The sequence below is a fragment of the Sitophilus oryzae genome, unplaced genomic scaffold (genome assembly GCF_002938485.1).
Source record: "Sitophilus oryzae breed Bouriz unplaced genomic scaffold, Soryzae_2.0 scaffold_1318_pilon_pilon, whole genome shotgun sequence".
NCBI lineage: Eukaryota > Metazoa > Arthropoda > Insecta > Coleoptera > Curculionidae > Sitophilus > Sitophilus oryzae.
Window position 1 is genome coordinate 1,420,648 of NW_022145969.1, and position 14,857 is coordinate 1,435,504.

Below are 14,857 nucleotides of genomic sequence, written 5' to 3' on the forward strand. Positions count from 1 at the left end.
TATCATTTTCTCATCATGTTGATACGAAATAATTCAACCTGTTTATCTAAACCAGAACTGCAATAATTATGCAAATTAAAACAGAAATTTGCTAAAAAGTTATTTAAAATACGTTCATACTTCTTTCTCTAATCCTTTAATTAGAAATAATAGTAGAAGACACCTTATATATTTTGAGAAATCAAACATGGAATGAATAATATTATTAAGGGTATTAATGCGAATTTTAAAACAAACTCATGATACTTATAAGGGCAAAATTAGGCTCATACATTATAAGCAAAGTTCAAATGGGCATTGAACTTTCAGTTAGTTCACTTCCTCTATGTCTTCGTAGGTTCGCGTCCAAGCTAACTTGTCCTTCTACTCCGTTTTAAATAGATTTGTTGCTCCTCATTGGTCAAAGGAATATTGTCTGTTATATACAATGTCTGACTCGACCAACCGCTAAATTAGAATCGTTTCTTTTACAACCAATAATAGTATTTTATTAATAATGACCAAATCAAGTTTTTTAAAAAAATACAATGTTGTATGAATTATTTCAAACTGATTTAATCACAGGTTTGTACAGAAATCACTAATCCGGATAATAATGATGCTTTGTTGTTTATCTTGCTGATTATCCAGTATGTTGAAATCGTTCTCGAGATATATTTTTTCGCACCATTCGTATAATATTTAGTAAAGACGAAACCGTTAGAACAAACATGATATAATTATTTAATAACAATTAAAAAATTACGAGAAGAGAAATTTAACGAACCGTAAGAAATAAATATTAAATAATTGTTATAAATATGCATTTTTTTCTTTTCCGGCTTCGTTTAACTGAAAATCCGCGATTTGAATAATTATATTTTGACATTAATAACATCTGTTTGATACAATCAGTTTAATGAAGTATTAGTCAATTTATGTAGGGGAAAAAAATAACAAAGTTGAAAATATTTATGTATATTTCATTTTTTAATGGCACAGTCTCATGTCAGTATTACGTTAGACCTGCACAAAACGGTTTTATACTATTTACAAAAAGAAAAACTGTAGTTTTACGAAAAACAAACCGTCCAGTAAGAAAACCAGTCGTAATTAAAAACAAAACAGTACTCGTTCAGCCGCAAAGACAAATTGAAATAAGATTCTACGTATATTTCTTTGAAGAAATGGCATCCATAATCCTCTGGAACGTTTGAGATGATACTCCAGACCACAAGTTCTGCCATGAAGATGGTTCATTTATCGACCTCGATCTGCCATAAAAATCATCATAATAGTCATAATCAGTGGTAATGACATTAAACTTGGCATAGTACACGGCAGCAAATGCTGAATAGATTAATAGGGCAGCAGTAACTAGCTAAAACATAAAAAAAAATAATTAAGTACCACCAAAATTTCCCATCAACAAAAAACACTATTATATATCTCGAACGTTGCATTAGCTTTAATATTACTCAGAAAAATAAGTTTCTTCAATTCAAGTTGTGGTTGCAAAGAATAAGCTACTATGTCGAAATAGTTTAATTAATACAACAATAAAAAAGCAAATAAAAAAAAACTAATTACAATTATTAGTAAAGAAGAGTTCCATTTCAGGAAGGCGTAGATCACTGTAACAATATTCTTAGTTAATACTATATATGGTCAGTCTTAAATAAGTGCAAATATTTTTATGGGTAGTATATTTCGATCCTAGAAACACGTCTATGAGTGTGTGAAAAAAAAATTTCAAAATTTTTTAATTGTAAGTTCAAAGACATATCCTGATAATAATATCCTGTTGGCAACATCGGTGGTAGATTAAATTTACAAGAAAGAAAATCCAGAAAAGATCCAGTGGTTCTCAAAATTTAACCAAAAAAATTTAATTTACAAAGTAAAATAATTCGGTTATGTTGGAGTAATTTGAAAAACGGTAAAGAGAAAATATGTTTCTTTTGTTGAGAACGCCAGCTCTGAAAATATTTGCACTTATTTAAGATTCACCCTGATATATCTTTCTTGGCTGTAATATTGGTGGAGAAATGAATACTATAACTAATTCTCTGCATCCACAGATAAATAAAAAATATTTTTAAAAAATATTTCAGTATGTGTATAGAGTTATAGAAAAAAAAAATGTTAGTATATTTTTCATAAGGAAATGAAGAAATAATATGTAAATATGACCTAGTGCCATTAGATATAATACAAGGTCAAAAATGTTTGAATACAATTGAAGGGTTGGCTGTAATAACCAGGCAGCTCCACTTTTTTTATGAAAATGAGATCTTTACTGAATTGCCCTTATAAAATAGCCCGATCGTCCTTTGCACCAATCAGGTATCTTCATTCATTCGGTTGTAGCAAGAACAAGGCAGCTCTTCGAGCTCCCTACTTTGGCTAGCAGAATTTGTTAAAATGGAGCTGCCTGGTTATTGCAGCCACCTCTTCAATTTTATATTGTACCTGAAAAACAGCCCAAAATTTAAATGAGCCCTCGTTGATTAAGAAGTCGTAATAGCCTTCCCAAGGGTCGTCTTTAACTGCTTTCTGCTCCTCCTTTTCTTTCTTTGGTTCAACATGGTGATCATCGTGATACACAATATCGTCATCCATATTCATCCCTCTAGATTTTCTATAATTTTCTTTTTCCTCGTCGTAATCCTCCAACCCTTGTTCGTAACTGGCGTGGAAATAGCAAAGTTTCACAAGAAGTTCTGGGATATTTTAAAACTTTAATAAACTCTTACCGTGATTTCTCTGAGGTGCTTTGTGTGTGAATATCTGTAGTAGCTATCATTTTTGTTGATTCTGTGGTTGGTGGAGGAATCGTTGAACAATACACAAAAACTAACGAAAATCCAAACAAGGAGTAACAAGCGAACACTTTGTAATACATTTTTAGTCAAAATTGGAAAACAAATTAACTCCGAACGCGAACAATATCTAGCAACATGAATACGGGGTAAAGTTTCTAAACAGTACTTCTAACAGTTGAAGATGTCACTATACAAAAGCTCGGCAATAGCTATGACCAAGGTGTGATAATTATTATTATTTGGCACATGTTAACTTAACGGAAATATATGCCTTATTGTAATAATATAAAGGACAAACAATACCAGTCCAGATGATGAGCCCCATATCTAAATTATGGAGAGCAAACTTCTATATAATTCCATCTAATATACCGTAAGATTTCATTAGTGTCACCTTTTTGGAAAATTTATTTCTATTTAAACAATAAATAACAGTAAAATTTGTGTTACAGATAAGAAAATATGCTACAATTTAAATTAAAGCAGATTTGGTGCTAATTAGCAAGGGATGCATACTAATGTCACGCATGTTTAAAAAGACTGTTATATTAGGAAAAGAATAACTTCAGGCATTATACAATAGGTTCAAATTAGTCTTTTATTTATTAATTTAGTTCTGTCACATTCCTTTTCCCTCTCAGTTATCCTAGTTTGGAGGAAGTAAAAAATTTATATTCATTCATATCTAAATGTACGTTTGTTGATTTTTTTTAACCTCGCCTATGTTAAATTCCAAAGATGGTATTAAGATTGACATGAGATTTTAAGTTATTGTTTTTTTTAATTAAAATAGTAAATAAAACCAAAGGATATTCTGTTGGTACGATATCTATATGTATATCATACTATTCAGGTTTATATTTTTAAATGTATTTTTTTCTTAATAGTAATATAGAATAAAACAGGGGGTATAAAAGGTTTACACAAATTTTATTATTCAGTTCTACATAGCTATACAACTTTTCCATATTTTTCGGTTGTGTCCTTAAGTGCTACAGAAACATTTCTATGTATATCAGAAATATGGTCCTCTCTGGCGCTGTTCAAATCCAAACTTCGTGCCTGTTTAGCGTTGATGTCGTGTTCGTACCATTTGTACTTAATTTTAACCTTATGCCTAGCGATCGACTTGATTATCAAAACTGTTACGTAAATAATGAAGTAAACACTGAAGTATAAAGGAATGTACCATGCAATTCTACCTAAAAAATAGTAGCTGTAATGCGTCGTACTGACTCGTTTGTCTTCTTTAGCAGGAGGCATTGTTGTGTGGGGTATTTCTTCGTAAACGTGGTTGTCATAATGATGATGGTCGTACAAATAATCTGGAAATGCGTGCTTGTAACCATGTACAGGTGGCGGTGCAAGATCCATGCTATCCTGCTCGTGATCATTCGCCTTCGGTTCATCTTTCTCTGGCATAGGATCTGGCGCCGGAGCCGAATCTTGCCCATGATCATCTTTCATTTCATGATTGATCTGATCTTTCGGAAAATCCGGAGGGTAATATACGTCATCGATTCCTTTAGGAGGATAGTCTGGAGGACCTTCGTCATGGTTTTTATACATCGCCATTGGGTCTTCTACAGGAGCGTCTTTCTGGTCATAATCCCGAGGTCCGTCATGGCTTCCATACGAAGCAAAAGGAGGTCCCAACGACGCATAGCTATCTGCGTTTGCTTTAGGACTTTCCGTAGAGGAGCTACTGCTTTTGGTCGGAGGCGGAGGAGGTGCCAGACCAGCATTGTCATCCGAATTGATCGGTGGGAATTGGTCTCCGCCAGCTGAGTCATCTTGCTTGAAATCTGGAGGGTTATATGAAGTAAAAGGTGAGTCGTATAAACTTGAGACTGCTCGAGGAGGTGGAGCGATTGGTGAACTTGGTGCTGGTGGAGGTGCCTGAACCGCAGCAGGGGCTTGCACAGCTGGTTTTGGGGCAGAAGGTGGCCCATACGATGAAGAGAGTTTGTTCTTGTACGCGAACAACGGTCTAGCTTCAAACCGGTCTTGAGCCTGTTGAACTATCACCTCTCCTATCCCTGGAACGTGTTCTATTTGCTTATCTATTTTGGCATCCGGCTTTTGATAGACGGGATAGTGATAAACCACTGAAGGGGTTTTCTTTTTCGCTGTTGGACTTATACTCTTCGACGACTCTATCCTGAATAGATTAATTACAAGTTATTACAGAGAAAAGTGGAAATAAAATCAGAATAAGTTACCTATGGTTCTGCATATTTCGTCCTGAACTTCTAGCTCCTTCGATTCCTGAATCTGTTGTGCCCCACTTTGATACTGTCGCGTATTTAGAAATAACCGATGAATTGAAAGGAATACTTGAACTCTTCCCTATAATAAGCAACAGCAAAATAAAACCCGACAAGTGTTTCATTGTACTTCTAACGCGACAATGAAAAAATAACAAGAGTTTTTTTAACTGTAGCTGTGACCAGCTCTTGATGAACACTGATGTGATATAGATAATCCAAAAGTGACGTTTCAGACTGGATCACAAATATAACACTTGAGGTGATAATTACTTAGAAATTGGTGTTACAGTTATGTATAGTCTCTGATTATATATCGGTTGACCCATGTTAAACATCGACGTGTTTTTTATTCATTTGCACAATCAGTGTGTAATTTCTATGTTGAATATATAGAACAAGTTTGCTTTTCAATTTGGAGAATAATTAGAACACACTGATCTAGATTTATGTAAAGAATGTTAATAGATAAAACAGTTCAAATAACTTTTTTAGACTTTAGAATATGCATATTTGGTATTAATACGAGATATTGCACTACCAGAAAAATTTTATAAGGAATATAATATTTAAAAACGCGCACAAATAATTGCGCGCCAACTTTATTTAATACGGAGACGAATAGGATAGGCAGCTCTGAAAGCAGTGCTCTTTTCACGTCAGATGGAAAAGTATGTAATATTCATTTTTGATTAGATCAATAACGAGAAAATAATATTAAATCAAATATTCTTTCCTTCAATTTCCTTAATATTACAAATTTATAATCAAATAAGTAATGATTCAGATAATAAAAATATAGATTAGGCAACTAATTATACGCGAAAACAGATGCTCTGTCAAATCCACAGAACGTCAATCCATTCTTCTTCCCGGTTATGGCGGTTATGTCAAAATTGATTTTTGAGACGGGGGTGTTTTAGTTCAAAATAATAAAGAAAAAATGAATAGATAAAACGCCAATGTTTTATGGCATTAACAGGCCTATAAAGGCAACTTAAGTTAGAGCTGCGATATCAAAAAGAATCATAAAATATGGCTATGGTCAAGGCTTTTCGTGTTTTTGAAAAATCATTACCACCCAGTCCACATAGTGTATTATTGGAGCACAAAGCTAAAGAAAACACTTTGCTATTTGAGTCTGAGGCAGTGGCAGTACTTTGTAAGTCCATTTACTAAAATACAAACGCTTTATAACCTGATTTACCGTTACTTAAGTGTTATTTCTTAAGAGGTAAACACATTGTCAAAAGGTCGAATTATGTTTTTAGCTGCCCAGGAGACAGACGCAGTTAAAAAGCAATATACTAAAATTCTTGATGCATATGGTAGCTTGGGAGTTCTGCAATTATATTCTGGAGAGTCAACATTGCTGTACCTTGTTATGGTAACTGGTTGTTTCTCAATAGGAAAGATCGGTGATACTGAAATATTTCGAATCACACAGACACAATTTATCTCACTACATCATCCACAAAATGAAGACAAAGTAGCTGAAGTAAGTTTATAATAATAATTTCTAATCAATATCAGATTTTACATTAGTCTGATAATATTATAGAAGGTATAGGAGAAAAGAGTTAAAACACTGATTTTTTAGGTGAGAAAACTATTAAATTCTGGCACATTTTACTTTTCTTGGTATTCAGGGCCTCCAGGAGGTTCTGCCTTAGATCTGACTTTGTGTGCTCAAAGAAGAACAAAAACAACAACAACAGATCATAGATTTTTTTGGTATATTAATGTAATTTAATTATAAAAGAAAGTTTATATGTTTTTATTGTAGGAATCGATTGCTACATGTGCATTTAGTAAGATTTGGGGTTGACTGTAATTCTTGGTTGTTAAGGGCAATGTGTGGTTCTGTCGATTTACGTACTGTCTATGTTGGTTCTAAAAAAGCTTTAGCATCAGTTATATCAAGACTCAGTTGTGAAAGGGCAGGCACAAGGTTGCTATAATCAGCTTATTACTCTATATTGTAAATATTAACTAAGATTGTAATTACACAGATTTAATGTTAGAGGGACAAATGATGAAGGCCATGTAGCAAATTTTGTTGAAACAGAACAAGTAATATATTTAGACAATGAAATATCATCTTATGTACAAAATAGGGGCTCTGTACCTTTATTTTTTGAGCAGCCTGGTGTTCAGGTTAGTATCAAATTAAATAAATAAACGATAACTATATTAATGCATTTTGAATGGACAACATAATTTTAAAAAAAAATCACTTTAGGTTGGTTCTCATAAAATTCGCATATCTAGAGGGTATGAAGCATCAAAAGCTGCTTTTGATAGACACATGCAGATGATTAAAGAAAGATATGGCAAACAGGTTATTGTAAATTTATTAGGGACTAGCCTCATTGGCAGCAAAGAGGGTGAAGCTACCCTAAGTCAAGAATTTCAAGTATATATTCAATCTATAGTTTTTAGCTTAATTATAAACTGATATTTTTTAGAGACATCATAAAGAGTCCAATCATTCAGATGTTCCTCATGTGGTGTTTGATTACCATCAAGAAATTAGAGGAGGAAATCAAACAAGTTTACAAAAATTAAAAGCTAAAGTTGAGCAACAGTTACAAGAGTTTTCCTATTATCATGCTGATGGCAATAATATTTATAGTTTGCAAACTGGAACCATCCGCACTAATTGTTTAGATTGTTTGGATCGAACAAATTGTGTACAAACCTTTTTTGGCTTGGAGGTAATTCTAAGTATATGAAATTGTGTATGTTTTCTACTTAAAAAGTTTAGATTTTAGCTAAACAGCTGGTAGCTATGAAAATGATGGACAAGAAAAATACTATATCCAGGTTTGAAGAAGTTTTTAAGCAAATGTGGATAAACAATGGAAATGAAATTAGTAAAATATACGCTGGAACCGGTGCTATACAAGGCGGATCTAAAGTATGTTATTTTTTTAATGCAGTTTTGACATTAATTAAAATGTATTTTTTTTCAGATAATGGATGGAGCTAGGTCTGCTGCTAGAACAATTCAAAATAACCTCCTAGATAATTCCAAACAGGAGGCTATCGACATTTTATTGTTGGGATCAACACTTTCTACAGAACTAGCTGATAGAGCTAGAAATTTGTTACCATATAATACTTTACATGGTAAGGTCAATGTCCAATATTTTTTTTTTACTCTAATAGTTACATATTTTAGCTCCGCCACGTGTTTTAAGAGAAGTGTGCAATAGATTTGCAGAATACACTGAGGCATTACCAATTAGAGTGGCTGTTGGTACTTATAATGTAAATGGAGGCAAGCATTTTCGCAGTTTAGTATTTAAAGACATTAAATTATCAGACTGGTTACTGGACAACCACAAAAACAATGAAAGCCTTGTGGACACAAGCCACTCGGATATAAACAGAATGACTCCTGTTGATATTTATGCGATAGGGTTTGAAGAAATAGTTGATTTAAACGCAGCGAACATCATGAATTCAAGTACTGAAAATGCCAAAGCCTGGGCCATAGAGCTGCAAAAAGTTCTCTCAAGGGACTGTCCCTACGCCCTGGTTACATACCAGCAGTTGGTTGGCGTTTGCCTGTATGTATTTGTAAGGCCAGAACATGTGCCCTATATCAAAGATGTTGCTGTAGATTCTGTAAAAACTGGTTTAGGTGGTCACACAGGTAATATAATTTATTTAGTTTTAGTTGAGCTGTTATTTTTGAAAATGGTATATGTCCAATTTTTAAAAAAATTAATTAATGGTAATTTCAGTAAGATATAGACACATTCTTTCCATATTTATAATCATACATTCAATGGAGTACGGAATTTTGACTATAAAATGTCAAAAAATATTATCAAACATTTTTTTTGAAAGTAAAATAAGTCCATTCCTAATAATTATAATTTAAACAATTTTCTTTTTGCAATTATTATTGATTATTGCTACTTCAGTGTACGCTGCTCAAGTCTATAAAATGCAATAAAGGGTTGTCAAACAAAAAGTTTAATTTTGTATAAAATGAAAAGAGAAGACTTTGTCTCAACCAAATCTCTAGAAGAGTTGAAATGAAACATAAAAAAATAGGGACGGGAACTTTGTAAACTGGCTTAAAATATGTTTGATGAGGTTTGAAAGGAATGAACCTCAACATTTTTTTATAAATTAGTATGGAAAAATGCTCTACTTAAAACAATTTTATTATTTGAAAAAAATGGAAGGCCAAAAAACCTAAGCAAAATTAATATGTTACCACTTTATATATAACTTTAAGGAGCATAAAAAGAGAGAAATATAACGATATGATAAGTTTATTACCATATATACCACCTATTCACCATAAATACACTATTATCGAAAAAAACGACGTTAGCGATGGCCATGAAATAAATATATATAAAATATATTTTAATTTTATTTAAAGATCTACGAAATAATTTTCATTTTTATATTTTGAATATAACTGAAATTAATTTGAATAAACTTGGTTATTGGCATGTTATTGGTGTATTTAAATTCTTCATTTTAATTATTACTTTTTAAGTAAAAAATCCATTTCAGTAAAGCTAATGTCTATAAAAATATAGACTTAGTTATTCCTGTTTTTATTTCTTGTAATATGTTATTTTTGAAAGTGATTTAAGTCCATTTGGAGTTAAAAAAATCGTTAATTTTCTGTAAGAATTGTAATTTCATAATAAAATTTAAAAGATGTATAGTGCTAATATGATCACTCAAAAAAATTAAGATTTACGAATATTTTAAATTAATTCAAATGCAAAACCTGAAATATCTCGATACATGGAAAAATGGACTTATACCACTGGCAAAAATAACAGCTCAGTTAATACAAAGAGTGATTATTAAGGAGAAATTTTTAATAATTTATTAGGCAATAAAGGTGCTGCTGCAGTGAGACTAGTGTTTCATGCAACTTCTCTTTGCTTTGTTTGTGCACATTTTGCAGCTGGACAGTCCCAAGTGAACGAAAGAAATGCGGATTACAATGAAATCACTCGAAAAATTACATTTCCCATGGTAAAAAATATAAATTCTTATAATTTTCGGTTTATAAAATGTTGCTTTTTTTAGAGCCGTTCTTTAAATGCACATGAGTATCTATTTTGGTGTGGAGATTTTAACTACAGGGTTGACATGGATAAAGATGAAATAAAGGAATATGTCAAACAGGGCAATTTTCCCCCTATTCTCGCTAATGACCAGCTGAAGGTGAATATCAGAAGGATATAATTTTAAGTCATTTACTTTTTTTTATTACTAGAAACAACAAGAGGAGGGAAATGTGTTCAAAAACTTCATAGAGGGTGAAATAACGTTTCCTCCTACCTACAAGTACGACCTATTTAGTGATGACTATGACACCAGCGAAAAATGTAGAGCGCCAGCTTGGACTGACAGAGTTTTATGGAAAAGAAGGAAACAGCCTCCTGAGATGAATGGGTTCGCTGATAACTGGTCCCCAGGGCGCTTAGTTCATTATGGCAGGGCCGAGTTAAAACAGAGTGATCACAGACCTGTGATTGCCATTGTTGACATTGAATGCAGGACCTTGAACGTAGATAAACGTCATAAAGTTTTCTATGAGGTTATTAAGGATTTGGGACCTCCTGATGCCACTATCATAGTACATTGTGAGGGTAAATTGTATTAAATATCTGAAATTTTGTAAGACATTTTATTATTTTCTTTTAGATGAAAGAGATCAAGAAGAAGGAACTGTGTTCGATGATAATATGGTCATGATACTTTTAGAAGAATTTACACAATTTGGAGACACAATTTTGGTTAGATTTGTTGCTGACACTATGTGGATTACTTTTAGAGATGGAGAAACTGTTTTGGAGGCTATGAAGAAAACTAATGGATCTTTAATGGTAAAATTATTATTAAAGTTCCAAGTAAAGTAAATTAATTTATGACCGTTTTTAGATTCAAGACTATGAATTTACATTGTCTTTGAAAACTCCTGATTGGGTTGAACAAGCCAAACAGGAGATTGGACTCTGCTCAAGCAACACCATTCCCCTATATTCCGTACCCAGTCAATCTGACTATAATTGTAAGATTAAAAAACCATTTTTTACAACAAAAATACATATTATATTTGCTCATTACAGGTCTGGGAATTCCTGAAGTCCTAAAATCGGTGCCCCCAAGACCATCGCCTCCCAGTCGGCCTCCACCCCCCTCTGTGAAAACCACCCCCACACCATCACCCGTTAAAAAAACAGCTGCCAGGGCTGGTGTTATAAGCGTTATACCAGTAAAACCAGCTTCACCTGTATCGCCAATGGCCGCTACACCTTCGGGCCCTCCTAATATGCCACCCCCGGAATTGCCTTCGATGCCATCCCAGGATCAGGACGGAGGAATTTACGAAGAAATCAACGACGACATTATATCCATTCCAGAACCACAAGGTACATTCCATTAGGGCTCAAACACACTGACGACCAGGTCGCACCGGCCAGGCCGCACCTACCTCTACTACACTAATGTCCTGGCCGTCCGTTGGTCGTTGCGGCCAGAAGACTGCACGGAATATTATTATTTTCTGCCGCTTGTTGCCGGTTTTCTTCCAAATTAATAATTTTTCAGATGAAATCCCTCAAATTCAAGGCACAATATTTTATTTTCTATAAGATATAGTGTTTTAGTGTAGTTTTTGCACACGTGCAGAAAATCCAAAGAAATAGTATACAGACTGGATCAAAGGTAAACTTAAATCTAGTCCTTTTTTTTATAAAGGGTCGATTCTAGTAAAAACTCAAAACATTTTTATATGACATAGGTACCTACTCTATTTATGGTTGGTATGATACCTGTTATTATACCTTTGAATTTCGATGTTTAAAAAATAAAAAAATTAATATTTAAAGTTTTTCTACAACCACTTGTTTTTTTTATTAAATTAGTTTTTTTAGTTGTATTGTAGTCATGTACAAGGAGGACAACTGTATTTTAAATATGATATTTAATTTAACGTTTTTCAAACAGGGTTCATTAGACTATATTTCTACTAGGTACATTATCTTGAAAAAAAAATTAAGAAAGTAACTTAATCATTCATAAAAATAGAAGTAATTATACTGTTGTAGATTCTTCATTATATTGTAAACATTGAAATAACTGGAAGCTAAACTTTCTACCTGCTTATATTTAGAGCCAGTGTCTGACGATCTTTTTTTACGATGGCCCTAATATGTTTACTTCTAAAGTCGATAAGGGCGCCATATCGGTAGAAAAAAGAAACAGAATAGCTCCCTTTTTGTCGGTCGCGCGTACATAATGCTTTTTGTTTGTTGTGAATAGCAACTTCGCTTTTTAGTTAACTCGGATATTTTAACATTTCTGAAACAATATTTTCTAATTGGTAAAACGTAAAAAATCGTTAGATTTGACAACTCTGTTGAAACTGGTCGTTCATCTGGCCGCAGCTAAAAACGCTATACATCTGGCCAGCCGACGGCCAGGTCGTTGCGACCTGGTCGTCAGTGAGTTCGAGCCCTTAGTCATTGGGACATTTTATAATGGTGTTTAACTGGTTGTCTACATTCATTTGTCTAATATATACTCTATCAAGTCCTAGAAGATAATTGAGAATTAAAGTTTTTTAATGTTACTTAATTAAAATAAAACAAGCTGGAGAAGAAAACTTGACACAATGCTTTATTATATTTTTAAATTGTATAATTGCAAATTAAAGTAACTTAAAATACAACTTTGGTCATTTTTAAGAATGTTTATTTATACTTTTTTGTATTTTTTATCTCTAAAAATATTTGAAATGTTAGATATAAATTGGTTCATCGGTACATTCTTCTTCGTCATTAAGGGATTTGTTGACTTCACATTGCCGATTAATAGTGTTTTCTTTGATTTTTATAAAAATTATGGTATATAGGCGGGATAAAGGGAAGAAGACCTTTCATGTGTTGCCTTTTAGAGTGTATTACGTTACGCCTATATGAAATTATAAGATTTTTCTTCCCTGTGCAGTTTTATTCAGATCAACAACATGTCAGATATCAAAGTAAACAAACAGCCTAACTTATTGATGTAGTAATAGTGAAAATAACGATAAATCAAACTATACTTTCAGAATCGATAGAATCAGACCTTTCATATGACTGATAATCTGATTCACTTGGTGCAAATGGTTCACACTTTGTTTGTCATCCATTTTATGAAAAAAATATTTTTCTAGCCCTAAACTTTAACACGTGTGTTAATATCACGCACAGCGTTATTTTATGGACTTGATCCAGTTCACTTCTAAAAGGAATCAACAGAATATTCAGGAACCAAACAGAAACAGGCTATAGCTGCTTAATGCGTGAAGTATGACTTGATTCATTTCTCTACTGAATACAATATTTTATAAATGTAATAAAAACTATTATCTTAAAATAGTAGGAAATTGGACTTGATCCATTTTAATTCTGACCACTCCATATAGATGGAATGAATATGTTTTAAATTATTAATTTGTTTTAGGTCCGCCGCCGCCCCCGCCTAGGCCGGAGCCTGTGCCGCCCGCTGCTACCTCTAGGCCGCCCCCCGTGCCTGCTAGATCGGCGCCGCCTCCGCCTTTGCCCGCCAGGCCCCGCCAATAGTTCTTCGCCCGGGATGTTAATCAATCCTATCACATTTATTTGAAGAAGTTTCTTTATAGGACATTCCTAATCATTTTAGCTAGCGTTTTTCTTTACGAGATATGGAGACAAACGATCGTAATGAGCGTAAAAGGTCCCACAAAACCCTGGTACGCCAAAAAATGATTTCTCCATTGTTATTAGATCTTTTTCTTGCCTTTCTATCTGTGAATATTCTTTGGCTGTTAACTTACTTTTTAAATAGATATTTAAGTGATACATAAGAATCTTTTTTTTAGAACTCGGTCCTATAATAAAATATGTCGAAATATAAGTCAGCATATTTTGGGGTAGGCGTTGTGTCATGATATTTATGAAAATCATTGTAGTATAAATAAAATACCGATTTGATAGTGTGTATGATCTTATTTATTGTTAGAATGTTATTTAATTGGAAAAGCGGTATATAAAAATGCTAACGGCACAACGCAATAATGTCTTGAACGACTTAAATACAATAATTAGAAAATTACATCAAGCCAATTTAAAAATTATTGAAGTACGATTATAGATTGTTTTAGTAAAATAAAAATTATGAATTTCTAAGAGTATATTTACTATGTAGAAAGATTTAAAAAAAGAACAAAAAATATATATTTTTTCTTTTTTTTTGTTACATTTTAAATGAATTTTATAAATTTTCCTATTTTGTTCAACATGCCTTAGTTCCTTTGTTATTTATAAATATTGATGAATTAGAAGACGGAAAGAATTAATAAAATGCTTACAGTCTAACATTAGAAAAATCTATTAAAGTTATGTTTGCTGGAAAAAAGTTATTTATGTATTGTGTTATGACAAGTTATATGAAGCATATCTAGGAGTAAAATATATTACCTATCATCATGAAAAAGTGTCTTATTTCTTTCCTTTTCCTTGGATTCCTGTATAGAAGAAAAAGTAAATAATAGAAGAATATCATTTCTTAAGATTATGTAGATATAAAAATGTTTCAAACTATTGTAACACCGGTGACGGACGCTTCTAAAAATAAGCCTGTTAGTTTTGAAGAAAACTTAAATCTTTCGGTGCTATTTGTTTGTCGATTTCCGCCATGGCAATCGTCGCCTTCAATGTAAAAGTTACGAAAAAAAACGTCACTTTGCTCCCAAATTAACCGAAATGGACT

At 32.7% G+C, this 14,857-nt stretch overlaps 3 protein-coding genes across 4 annotated transcripts; 1 reads left to right on the forward strand and 2 right to left on the reverse strand.

Moving 5' to 3' along the window:
• Positions 1 to 1,144: 1,144 nt before the first annotated feature.
• On the reverse strand, positions 1,145 to 2,979 carry LOC115875005. Its single transcript, XM_030890316.1, has 3 exons — positions 2,736 to 2,979; positions 2,452 to 2,668; positions 1,145 to 1,360 (listed from the first exon to the last, which is right to left on the reverse strand). The coding sequence occupies exons 1-3, from the start codon at positions 2,882 to 2,884 to the stop codon at positions 1,145 to 1,147; spliced, it is 582 nt and encodes a 193-aa protein (XP_030746176.1). The 5' UTR covers positions 2,885 to 2,979.
• Positions 2,980 to 3,755: 776 nt separating this feature from the next.
• On the reverse strand, positions 3,756 to 5,245 carry LOC115875009 (early nodulin-75-like). Its single transcript, XM_030890321.1, has 2 exons — positions 5,027 to 5,245; positions 3,756 to 4,965 (listed from the first exon to the last, which is right to left on the reverse strand). The coding sequence occupies exons 1-2, from the start codon at positions 5,194 to 5,196 to the stop codon at positions 3,756 to 3,758; spliced, it is 1,380 nt and encodes a 459-aa protein (XP_030746181.1). The 5' UTR covers positions 5,197 to 5,245.
• A 706-nt stretch (positions 5,246 to 5,951) lies between these two features.
• Positions 5,952 to 14,575, forward strand: LOC115875105 (synaptojanin-1). 2 transcript variants are annotated; one of them, XM_030890494.1, is made up of 17 exons: positions 5,952 to 6,233; positions 6,343 to 6,569; positions 6,672 to 6,805; positions 6,858 to 7,022; positions 7,084 to 7,228; positions 7,314 to 7,487; positions 7,540 to 7,788; positions 7,839 to 7,991; positions 8,047 to 8,203; positions 8,256 to 8,732; positions 9,945 to 10,090; positions 10,145 to 10,282; positions 10,335 to 10,710; positions 10,766 to 10,947; positions 11,003 to 11,132; positions 11,191 to 11,493; positions 13,571 to 14,575. In XM_030890494.1, exons 1-17 carry the CDS (start codon positions 6,107 to 6,109, stop codon positions 13,687 to 13,689), a joined length of 3,402 nt encoding a protein of 1,133 aa, XP_030746354.1. In that variant the 5' UTR covers positions 5,952 to 6,106; the 3' UTR covers positions 13,690 to 14,575. The 2 variants fall into 2 exon arrangements, with proteins under 2 accessions (XP_030746354.1, XP_030746355.1); XM_030890495.1 differs by having other exon boundaries at positions 10,335 to 10,704.
• Positions 14,576 to 14,857: the final 282 nt, after the last annotated feature.

What these genes read in the sequence shown, in the direction of transcription:
- LOC115875005 (XM_030890316.1), bottom strand. Translation starts at nt 2,884, where the DNA reads ATGTATTACAAAGTGTTCGCTTGTTACTCCTTGTTTGGATTTTCGTTA. An exon ending in AGCACCTCAGAGAAATCACG is followed by an intron (nt 2,669 to 2,735) that starts GTAAGAGTTTAT and finishes TTTCCACGCCAG; the next exon opens with TTACGAACAAGGGTTGGAGG. An exon ending in AATTTTGGGCTGTTTTTCAG is followed by an intron (nt 1,361 to 2,451) that starts GTACAATATAAA and finishes TTTATGTTTTAG; the next exon opens with CTAGTTACTGCTGCCCTATT.
- LOC115875009 (XM_030890321.1), bottom strand. Translation starts at nt 5,196, where the DNA reads ATGAAACACTTGTCGGGTTTTATTTTGCTGTTGCTTATTATAGGGAAG. An exon ending in CGAAATATGCAGAACCATAG is followed by an intron (nt 4,966 to 5,026) that starts GTAACTTATTCT and finishes TAATCTATTCAG; the next exon opens with GATAGAGTCGTCGAAGAGTA.
- LOC115875105 (XM_030890494.1), top strand. Translation starts at nt 6,107, where the DNA reads ATGGCTATGGTCAAGGCTTTTCGTGTTTTTGAAAAATCATTACCACCC. An exon ending in GAAAAATTACATTTCCCATG is followed by an intron (nt 10,091 to 10,144) that starts GTAAAAAATATA and finishes TGCTTTTTTTAG; the next exon opens with AGCCGTTCTTTAAATGCACA. An exon ending in AAACTAATGGATCTTTAATG is followed by an intron (nt 10,948 to 11,002) that starts GTAAAATTATTA and finishes GACCGTTTTTAG; the next exon opens with ATTCAAGACTATGAATTTAC.